General features: G+C 38.2%; 1 protein-coding gene across 2 annotated transcripts in view; it reads left to right on the top strand.

The window, feature by feature from the left end:
• The first annotated feature begins 1,566 nt into the window (after positions 1-1,566).
• LOC126871279 (synapsin) overlaps positions 1,567-11,734 on the top strand; it is a 48,870-nt gene continuing 38,702 nt past the window's right edge. Inside the window, exons 1-6 of one of the 2 annotated variants that reach the window (XM_050629905.1) lie at positions 1,567-1,728; positions 6,336-6,761; positions 8,478-8,802; positions 9,799-10,052; positions 11,340-11,475; positions 11,593-11,697. In XM_050629905.1, coding sequence (XP_050485862.1) covers positions 8,545-8,802; positions 9,799-10,052; positions 11,340-11,475; positions 11,593-11,697 — 753 coding nt within the window. In that variant the 5' untranslated portion in view covers positions 1,567-1,728; positions 6,336-6,761; positions 8,478-8,544. Of the gene's footprint in view, positions 1,729-6,335; positions 6,762-8,465; positions 8,803-9,798; positions 10,053-11,339; positions 11,476-11,592; positions 11,698-11,734 lie in introns of both variants that reach the window. The other variant, XM_050629906.1, reaches the window with a different exon arrangement.

Genomic DNA, 11,734 nt, shown 5'->3' with positions numbered 1-11,734 from the left:
CTGGTAAGGGTATTGTCGTAGCACCTCTTAAGTTTATCACAATGCGGATGAAGGTGAATATCGAAGACAATACGATGCTTATGGAATCATTCATCGATGATGTAAAAACCATCTAAGATAATGATGCATCGTTACCTTTACGCACAGATAATTTTTTTATTACGTTTTTCCAATCCATCCAACAATTGTACATAAATATATACAAGATGTAACGATATTATTAGATTGCGTATGTTTGTGCAATTTCATATTATTATAAACGTAAGTACAAGAATGGAAGTACTTACGTTTATAAATGAATACAGTTAATGACATGATGTACAGAATAAATTACTAAATATATGTAGACACTTGTAGCGATAAGTGGATGAAAAGTATTCATTTAAACGCGGTAATAAAAAGTTAAAGCTATGAGGATAAAAGTTTTACTGGGGCTATTTTTCTTATGTGTTAACGCGAAGCCACCTACTCAAGCCGAGTGGCTTAATTGGTCTCTCGGGAAACTTGAAGGCATGAAAAAGGAATAAAATTTTCATTCAAAGAGAAGCCAGTGCTAATTCATATTTTCTTACGTAACAAGACGAGACGTTATATCTAAAGCGTACTGAAAATGTAATCTTAATAAAAATCCAGACGTTTTTGTTTCCTTTGAAGGTTTTTACTTCGGAAAAATGTTTGTGACCCACTTCCCCACAGAAAAAACAGCTCTAATGTCGACTTCCCTACGCGAAGAGAAGAAAAAGGGGGAAAAAGAAAACGGGAGAGAAGAAAAGAACCGTCTTCTCGCGTTGAATACTACCTCTGTCTATAGTAACACGCAAAAGGGCAGACACTGTTGCGAATATATCAATTTTATTGCGTCCGCGTGAACGTAAACCAGAGCTGCCGCACTGAATGCTATAAACAATGAAATTTTATTCCAAAAGAAGAATCCGTTTCCGCACTTTACCTACACGAGTCCGCACGCCTAACTAACACAGCCCCAAACAATAGAAATTCTATCTCTCGAAAGATTTCAAAGTACGATCTCCATAGGCACAAAAGCTCCGTAAGTGCAACGCCGAGGAATCATGAATAACTGGGTCGCTGCATTAATTCTTTTATGCAGCTTGAGCTTGTGAAACGCAGAGCCGGTCGAGTGAACAGAAGCGATAGAACCGGGAAATCAACATCTCGCCGGCACGCTATCTATAATCATTAAGATATCAGGAAAGAGAACGTCGCAGATACAAAAATAAAGTACAGAAATAATATTGTCGGATTTGCTCCCGAGTTATATCTCATCCCCTGCTTTGATTTCATTTCACATGCAGACGCTTTAGAGGTTCGTCATAAGTTTTAAAAACAAGCTTCGATCGTGTAGAGTTGCGCAACCCGGGACACGAAATAGTATCGCAATGGTTCGATATAGACACAACCACGTTTTACCAATGCGTAACCTGACATTTCATCTTCAGACGACCAGCAGGTGGGGCGTGTTTGATGTGCATCGAACAACATCATCCTATACAAACACGAGAGAGAACCAAGCCTGGGCATATCGGGAAACCAGGGGCTCGTCCAGTTTCCCCCTAGTCGTTAGCTCGCGACACGCTGGAGGGGATGATAAGAAGAACGCAAGCGCGAACCTATCGACCAGCTAACCCTCCGGGTAACACCCTTGCGATCCTCAGCCGAAGCTCACTGCTTCTCCGGCGAACTAGTGGGTAGTACACGCACGCGACACAGGTGAGTACCAGCTTCTCAAATTTTGCCTTCTAAGTGTAATCTAACAGAGAATGTTTGGGATAAAATCGACGTCTAAAATAATTCTTCTAACCGAAAGATTGGCCGAAGAACAAGTGAATCAGTTTATAAATTTGTTTTCTATTGATAATGATATTTTCTTTGTTTGGTAGTTCAGTGTTTGGTATCGTAGTCGGATCGGTTTTTGGCTAGGTCGTACTTCTTTCGCGGGGTACTCGCAACGGTCATTGGGGGGTTGAAAGGAATAAGAAATTGATTTTTAGGTAGAGAATATTTTTGAGGTTTCTTTGTCATATTAGTAAGTAAATAAGGTTTCAAATAGATAGTTGATATCGCGTTTTTTCGCTGTTGAATAGAGTTTTTCGAAGTTGATAGAGTTATTTATATTTTAATCATATAATAATAAAGATTTATGTGAAATAGGTAGGCGTGGCAAGCAAGAAATATTTTAATTCGAAAATAATAGTGATTGATAATTGGTTTTGCGTTTTAACACTAAACCTACCAGTGCTGATTAAATTGATCGTTTTCAAACTTCTACACAAATTTAACCATATTTGAACGTTATCATATTGCTTCATAATTTCCGACTTTTCCTAAAACGTGCATACAATATATTTTTCGGTATTTACTTCTAGTTTGCTTTTTTCTTTTCTTAGAAAAAATTGTATTCTGTCCTGCCTACCGCGGACGGTCAGTTTAACTGACCGATAAAATATTTTAATTACTCTCAAAATAAATACAATCAGTACAAAGGAAGAGCTATCTCAAAGTCAGATGACAAACAAAATCAGTAATAACAAATAATAATAACTGTTACGCCCGTAATCTTGTCATAAATCATAATTCATCCCTAGATCAAGATGGTCACCAGGTATCAAAACATATCAACTCAGGCCTATAATAATCCTAAGGAAGCGCCATAAAATTTAGCATCTTTTACGGTCAATTGTTACAAACATTTTAAAAGTCGAAAAGTTTCTTAGGGTTGTTGCTCATTCTGATAAAACACGGGTAAAGCGGAGTTTTCCAATGTTCAACGGTCAATTCCACCCTCGAACAACCGTTGGTGGAGAACGGCCAGCACCCATCAATATTTTCGTATAAATATTGCCGTCACAGATTCTTACTTGCTATCGTCCTTCCGACCAGTATACGTCTTAGTTAGTTAGTGAATCAGTCGACATCTAAACTTGTTATCTCTAAATCTCAGACGGAAAGCATCTCAGGGCGTTTTGTGTAAAGTTGTTATAAAAGAAAAAGTAAAGCATATATAATAACGGACATAGAAGAAGACTGTTCAGTGTGCGATGAACAAGAAACTTCAGCAACTGAAAACAGGATGGAAACACATGAAAAACTATTTACGACCGATTCAGAGTTTAATATTATAAATAAGCGTTCACGTCCAGGGCAAAGAGGAAAGAAACTATTATTGACAGAAGAGAATGAGACTGATGTAGAAAACCAACGTATCACAACGGGCCTGATGGAACAGTTTGGAAAGAAATAGATGCAAGTCCCAAACCTGGCGGACATCAGTTGATAATATTTTTAGGGATATGCTAAACGGCATATAATGAAAGGACAAGTAAAGTATAAGAGATCATATAATAAAATGTACGGAAGAAGAAACATTTAGAGCACTGGGACAAAACTAGATGCATTTATTGCTCTGCTATATGCCCGCGGTGCATATCAGGCAAAGAATTTAGATGTCTCACATTTGTGGAATAAAATTTGGTGACCTGCATTTTTTCAAAAACAATGAGCAGGAATGACTTTACTGAAATTATGAGGTTTATACGATTTGATAAGAAGAGCGAAAGAAGCCAACATTTAGGAACCAATAAATTTGCAATGGTACCTACAGTATGGGACTCATTTATAGAGAATTCACAAAATTGTTATCAACCTGGTGCATACATTACTTTTGTATAAAGAATCGCGGGAAAAAACCATATAATGTAACTATCAACAAGTTCAGATTCATTACTACAAAAAACTTGTCTAGTAAAAAGTTGTAAAGATTACAAAACTACGAAAATTTGTTCAAAATGCAGGAAATATGCATGCGGCAAATGTACATTTGATAATAAGATAATCTGTAAAAAATGCAGTGAAGTTGAATAAGATATATCTTTATATAAATAAAAGTGTAACTTTATTTAAGTCTAGAATTGAAATTAAACAAAAGTAAATTTGGACGAAATTTTATGAAAGTTCACCATTTTATATACATTCAGTTATAAATTAACCATTATCTAATTTAAATCATAAAAACTATTACTTCTTTAATCATCGGTCATTTTGACCGGGCACGGTACAAATAGATATACACGAAGTGTCGATAGGTTTAGTGTTAAGTATGTTATTAGTCGAGACTCGTATTCATTTTAATTTTACGCGGGAGCCTATAAACGCAACGGTACTATGTTGATCGAAGAGTTTCTACGAGATAACAATTTATAGTGTGCATAAAGTAAAGTGACGGTATGTTGCGCGTTATTTTCACGTGACGTTTCGATTCTGTGATCTCTACTTTTTTCCACCAATTAGATTCTTCCAATTCTTCGATACCAAAACACATTCTTTCGCGCGCCGCTCGTTACAAAGAAGTTTTTATTGAAATGTTTGATTTCTGATGTACGAAATCACCATTTAAATACGTATATTTAATAATGATAAACATAAACGGTTTTTGTAAAAAGAATTGAATAAAAAAGAATCTAGTTGAAGTTACGCGTTGTTTTACGTTTAAAAAACGTTAAGTGATTGCATTAAATACAATACTACGCCCCTTAGCACAAAGAATAAAGAGCATTAGTCACCAGAATAAACGTGGTGTAAATACAAATACAAATAATTACACAATTACTCAAAATTAAATATTCCATGGTAAGTATTTGTTCATTTTTTTCAACTCTTACGACAGATGCACGTTTCTATATGCGCAGCTTTGAGCGGTCAATGCGCCTGCCCTTTCCTAACGCCTAGGGATTTCCATCATCGATTATTACTAGAGTCTAAGCTAAAGCCCCTAGAAATAATATGATCAGCGTAGATCCGTGAAAATACAAGTGCGTACAAATACAAATCCAACGTAGCTATTCCCATGTTTCGCATGCCGATTAATTAAGCAAATTATGTCTAATACATTGGAAAGAAAGTTTACCCTAACACTTAATTAAATATACGGTATATCCGAATACGTTCTGTACACAGTAAATGTTTGAACGATGGGGTGCGCCAAGAAATTTATTGATTTAAAACGTTTTATCACTTTATCCCTCGTGACAATCGGCTACGCAGTACTGTCAACAATTTGGAAAATTGTTACTCCACCTATCTATATTAAAATTAGGAATAGTTGTCAAGATCTGCTAATTGATCAGTATGACGTTTAGTACATTCTAAACATAAAAATAAATAAAGTGAATCTCCCAAGTTAGATAAGCTGTCACGAGTTAATAAGATCGAGGAAAAGAAGATATATCTAAAAACACGTGGAAATTAGAAGGAAGACCGAATTTCGTGGGAGTTCATTTAAAATTCAATTACGTCTAGAATCTCTGACATTAATTGAATGCAGACAGTTCGCCAAGTTGTCGCATGCAACTGCGAACTTTGTTAGTTTAAAGTTTCGAGTTACTCTGATTAGAAAATGCTTTCACGGGGAAAGCGACTAGCTGGAAGTTTCGGCTTTAAAGAAATCACGAAGCTTCTCTCGACATTCAGTGAAAAGTTTCCACTTTTCAATTCTTTCTTTGCTGCTGCTACTTTACGGTCACGAAATAGCGTGTCGCGTTCAACGAGTAACACCAGCGAATAATTCCGAAGAATTTCAACGAGACGCCACTTTTATCGTAGAAACAAATTGATGGCCCACCATTTCCTGGTAGCCTTGGTAAAAATTGTACGAGGCAATACAACGTTATCAGGCGTTTCTATCGCGGTCCGATATCGAAGCTAAAATCATGCTTCCTATCGGAGAAAGCAAAACACGGTCCGCGTAAAAAAGTTCTTCAACATGTAAAGTCACGCAGCGTCGGTATCGATCAGCGGAATATCAAGCTCCACTTTTACTGTGCTAAATTTCTGTGAGGGTCTCCATCTCGCACACTCTGAGTGTTCGCGTGGACGTTTTTATCACGGACCTCGCACGAGCACTCGTTGTTCCTTACTAAGAACATAGAGGTTTAATTATAGCGATACTTCAGTATAAAAAAGGAGAGTAAAAAAAGAATGTATCTCCTCTTTTTTTAAACCGGTTGCCAGATATTTCCATGGCTTTCAACAATCTATACCCGTAACTCGTTCTTTTAAATATGCCAGTCACTTTCGAAGAAGATTTTAAAAACTTGAATGACACTCTTGTCCTGACATAATGTGTATACTATAGTAACACTATACCTCGGACATTTACGTAATCAACGCGTCATAATCCCCTACATGTATGAGAAGTGCTTAAGTAGTTGGAGGAATTTTATATTAATCCAACAGTATTCCATCAATGGACATTCATTCAATATTACAAACCAGAAACCATTCTAACCTTCTCTAATCATCGCGTACCATTCCATTTGCAGATTTCAACTTGGATTGTTTAGTTTCTCCTTCCTCACCTCTCTTATTTCATCCTTTCCTTTTGGATTACCTTACGTTGAAGTGTTATTCCACAACTTGGGAAAAAAAGGGCACAACAAAGAGACGAATCGGTAGTGAACGTCGTCGAGCGAGCCACAAAGCCCAAGACACAAAATCTCCGCCTCCGCCTCCCGTTCCTAAGCCGCTCGAAGAACACGAAGATCGTCGCATACGGTGACCATCCGACCACCAAAAGCCACCGGAATTCTGCGGTTTTGGTCAGGAGGACGAGGTCGGTGTTAAACCAGCAAGATTACCGGCCGCGGCGGTTGCGCCAAATACTGTGGTACAGCCCCTTCACCCGGCAACATTTCATTCTCCAGCTTTCGACAGTCCTTCACTTCCAATGTTAACTACCTGAAACGGAGGTGAGTGCCTGTCTCTTTCTGTGTCCAACAGCGCGATGCCTATTCTGTTGTCTCTTTGCATGCTCGATAACACTTGGCCGATGGAATTTCAACACTTTCCCTTCTGACCGTCTCGAGAGATTCGAGGAATTCGGAAGCGAGATGCTTCGGATATCTTCAGATTTCTATTTGTTCGTTCAATAGCTTCAAGCCTTGTTTGTTGAGTGATTAATACTAAAAGTACTAGTCATTAGCAAGCCGGTAAAAGTTAATTCCCCGCCTAACGACTGGAAATACTCGGAGGTTTTTATACTCGAAAGAATGACAAGTGCTGTTATATGAATTATTTAAAATAATTAACTCAAGATAATAAATTCGAAATTTTTTGGCTATTGCTTTTAATATATAAAAAAAGTATAATTGAAGGTCCCACGAGAAGGAATCTAGTATTAAATCATCGTCAAACATCGTTTAGATTGAAAGGTCACTGAGCTTCTTTTTAGAACATTATGATAGATTAACGTCCCTGTCAACAATGAAAACTGTAACTTTGTTTCTCGTAGTTGAGAACGTCCAGATACGTTCATAACAGTACATGCCAGTACATGGAAATGTATAAAGCAACTCGAAACAAAGAGTCCGGGTCGTTGTACGATAGATGCTTGCAGAAGAGTACATTTGTCGCAGCCTTTTCATTGAACCTGAAGACAGAGTCTTATAATAGAAGCCTAAAATAATGAACGACCATCTTGATAGAAAGCTTAGTTGAATGGTCTTCTATATGTATATATTCCGAATGGTGATATGTCGTATAATATCTCGGCGAATAAATTGCTCGTTCAATTAACCCTGGGACGACTATCTGATTTATCCATTGAACTATAATTAACAGCCGGTATTCGAGTTCCACGAGACCCAAGCGATGGGCCGATAATTCCAACTACATCATAACGGCTATTATTTAATTATAGCACAATTAAGCGTAAATTAATACCGCAAAAAGAAGTGGAGTAAAATACCACGCAAGCATCTCGGTGTTTCTTCATGTTTTATAAATCTCGATGTATGTATGCATGCAAATTATCCAAGAAAGTGCTTTTGGCATCGTGCAAAATCAGCCTAAGGCTCGACGTTTTCCATCTTGGTATTAGACGAGTGATTTAAAAGCTCTAAGAACAACTTTTTGTGTTAATTACAGCCACCGCTTCGTATCATTTAAACCCGTAACGATATTACGCTAAATATTTCAAATTATTTCAAGCTTACCACGCATTCCATGTCTTCGTTACAATTTATTGTCCAACCAAGCAAAACGTCGCTATCGGGTATCTGTCATCCGATTGTCTCGTCGTCAGGGGGAAGTCGTCTCTACCTGTACCTTGCAAAGCACGAGCGATCGTCGAGCCGTATTTCACGCAAGACACCGCAAGACGAGACATGTCCACTACTAAAAGACACCATCCGACTACCAGCTACGCGCATCAGAACCAAATATGTCATCACATCCCGTGTCACGCATGCAAACCAGCAATCAGCAATCGTCCATCATCGCCGGCGCGCCATCTATGCCATTTATACCCCGAGCACCTCTGGCTGTTCGATGTGTGCATTATAAACTAAGCCGTGTGATCTGCCAAAAAGCAACCAAGCAAAATAAAAAAATGCAAAAAGCGTGAAATCACTGGACGATCGGACCGATTGCCACTATCACGACCACGACCATAGTTTGTCTTCCAGGTTCTCGTCAGGGGATTTGAGCTCGGAGCTCGACGATGAACCAAGCACAGACTCCGGGCTGGCCTCCATGGCCAGGGATTCGTCCCAATCGTATCAAGCGGTACCGGATCGGCCATTGCAGTCTCAGCCGACTCCTGTTCCACCGGCTAACCAGCCACCGGTACCTGGAGCACCGCCGTCTGGACCACCTCAACCCGTTGGCGGCGATCTAAGTCTCAACCTGAGACCCGGATCGAGAACCACCAGCGCTCCTTCCTCGCCGGCCAAGACCCGGGAAAGTTTACTCCAGAGGGTTCAAAGTTTGACCGGAGCTGCTCGCGACCAGGTACACTTCATCTTCTTTTTAAATAATTAGAAAAACTTAGTACAGAAAAGTTAAGCTGGGGTACGAATTTTTAATCCTTATCACTAAGTTATGAATATTTATACATTTATTAAGGAAATTAAAAGCTACAAAAATACACAGAATCCACATGCATAATAGACGAAAATATATAGTACACGTTATATTTAGACGGAACAAATGTCCGGGGCAAGATTCTATTTCTTAATTATAAATATAAATTTGTATAAACATCCACAGTTTATTTATTACCCTACTGCTGACAATTAGGGTAGAACCCTGGCTTATATTTGATAGCATTGCAATTGATCGGAGTGATAAAGGTTAAATTATATAATAATGAACGAAAGAAAGATATACATGTATATTTGATCTGTTTTATATTAGACTCTTTTTATCATATTAGTAACAGCCATCCGTTCTGACAGATATATTACGTCTATTCGTATCTCCTGTCAAATATAATGTCGTTTTCTAAAATTACAGTGTTTTTCGTACCATTTGCCTTTTAAGTCTCCTTTGGTTTATCACTGTACGAGAGAAATATATGACTAAGCATGATTACTTCCGTGAATGAGTTCCATCTTCAAGTCCAATTCCAAGGTGTACACACAGTGTGTAACATATAAATGGTTACTCATTCTCAAACAGTCAGATTACATAGAAATGTAATCGTAGAAACGTGCGGTGCAAAACCTTCGATAGAACGACGTTAGCCAGATTTCAAGCTAAAATTGCGTTCTTGCATGTTCAACGCGTTATCTGGTCTTTCTAATGCTTTCGAAGAAATACGCAAGCATTTGCGTGCACGAAATCCCATTAATCTCTTCAGTATTCATTATCCCATTATACCATTTGGAGCGTTTGGATCTGTTAAGACGTAGCCCTATATGTAGAAGAAAAATTCTTTCTTTTTTTGCGTGTAAATTGTGGGAATGCAGTAGTGTAACTAATTGTCTAAATCTTCTTTACAAACAGGGTGCATCGATTCTAGGAGCGGCGGTGTCAGGTACAACTAGAGGGCCATCTTACAACAAAGATCGGTGTTTCACCCTGCTAGTCATCGATGACCAGAATACCGACTGGAGCAAATACTTCCGGGGTCGTAGGCTTCACGGTGATTACGAGATCCGTGTAGAACAGGCTGAATTTAGGGAATTGTCGTTAACTGCGAGCGAGACTGGTACTATTGTGTCCATGGCGGTTTATCGTAACGGAACCAAAGTCATCCGGTAATTATTATTAATTATAATTATATGTTATCTTTCAATTTACGTATCTCTCTCACTTAAATTTATCTATATATATGTCGGGTTCACATTATGATTAGGGTTAGGGGCGTGAAACGAATCTTCATTTGGATTACACATTGTTGTTATGCAATAGAGATGTTGACTAGTGCAAATATCATTAGTGCAGAATTTGACAAGTAATCGTGGTAATTAGATACTCGAGATGCTAATGACAATGATCCTAGGTTCAATAACGAATCCGCGGTCAACGGGATAACAAAATGCGCTTTCTTCCAAAACCCAAGTTGCACTCAACTTGCTTGTCTACGGTACAGATATTACTGAACTACCTCTTTGTTAAAACGTGGAATATCCACCGAGCGTAAAGACGCTATGTAACTCGCTAATGAGACCTCACGAGAGAATGACTTTCCGTCACGAGAGGTAGACTATGATGGGGTGTATCTAAGGACACGAGATCATCGAATTTGTCGAGAAAGGTCTTCGTTCGGAAAGTGAGGGAAACGGACGTTCCTGTTAATTGGTTAGTTTCCATGTTGGTGATTAGAGAAGGATGCTAGCCGCCCTTGAGAGAAAATTACTAGCGGGAAGCATCGTTCGTGAGAAAAATAGATTTCCCCTATCTTCCCGTAGTTGGAACAAAGACTGTTTGCCTGTTTGAAGGACTTCAGTTAACTAAATCTTAAGATTTGTAACGGGTCCGTTACAAGAAACCGTTGGAATGTTTACTGTCGAGTGCCGCTACAACTATTTCTTTTAAGGAGAGCTATAGAATTACTCCAGCTCTATGTTAGGTAAGAACATTCATCCCGTGACCGCGGCTACGTTCAGCGACTTGTTGTCGCTTCGAGTCAAGCTCATTATCACAAATCTCGAACAATTATATTCGAGTTAAGTTATAGAGGCTAAAATATTGGGGATTTTCCGAAGAATTCCAAAGGAAGGCCCCGGTGTCCTTTCATCTCCGACATATATATAATATATATTTTTTTTTTGAGAAATTTAAAGGTGCAAAAATGCATAGAACGTGTTGAATATGTAAAAATGCATAAAATATCGGAAGTATAGAATTCACTATAATATTTAGTAGAGGAAACCAATCATGAAAATATGAATTTACATAAACATCCGCAGTCTATTTGTTATATGTATATTATATCATAATATTTATTTATTTATATGTATATGTACGTATTCTACTTATTTTAATCAATATGTATTGTTTATTTTCACTGCGAAAGTAAAACAGACAAATTCTGTCGACAGATCTTTCAAACCTGATTTCGTCCTGATACGACAGAACCTAAAGGACGCCGGAGAAGACAACAAGAACCTTCTTCTCGGTTTAATGTACGGCGGTGTCCCGAGCATTAACAATCTCACGGCAATTTACAACTTTCAGGTATGAACTTTGCGTGAGCTAACGACCACATTGAAGATACTTCGAATAAAGGAAACGATTAAGAACTTTAACAATTTCGCATGAAAATGGATTTCTTAATCGTGCTTCTTTTTTCAGGATAAACCATGGGTGTTCGCACACCTATTGGGACTTCAACGTCGTTTAGGAAAAGACAACTTCCCCTTGATCGAGCAAACTTACTATCCCAACCATCGTGAAATGGTAAGTTATAGAATATAATTAAAATAAGGTAACTACT

Source organism: Bombus huntii, chromosome 11 (genome assembly GCF_024542735.1).
Source record: "Bombus huntii isolate Logan2020A chromosome 11, iyBomHunt1.1, whole genome shotgun sequence".
Taxonomy (NCBI): Eukaryota; Metazoa; Arthropoda; class Insecta; order Hymenoptera; family Apidae; genus Bombus; species Bombus huntii.
Note: the sequence above shows the minus strand (reverse complement) of the source record. Positions and strands in the feature narration are given on the sequence as shown.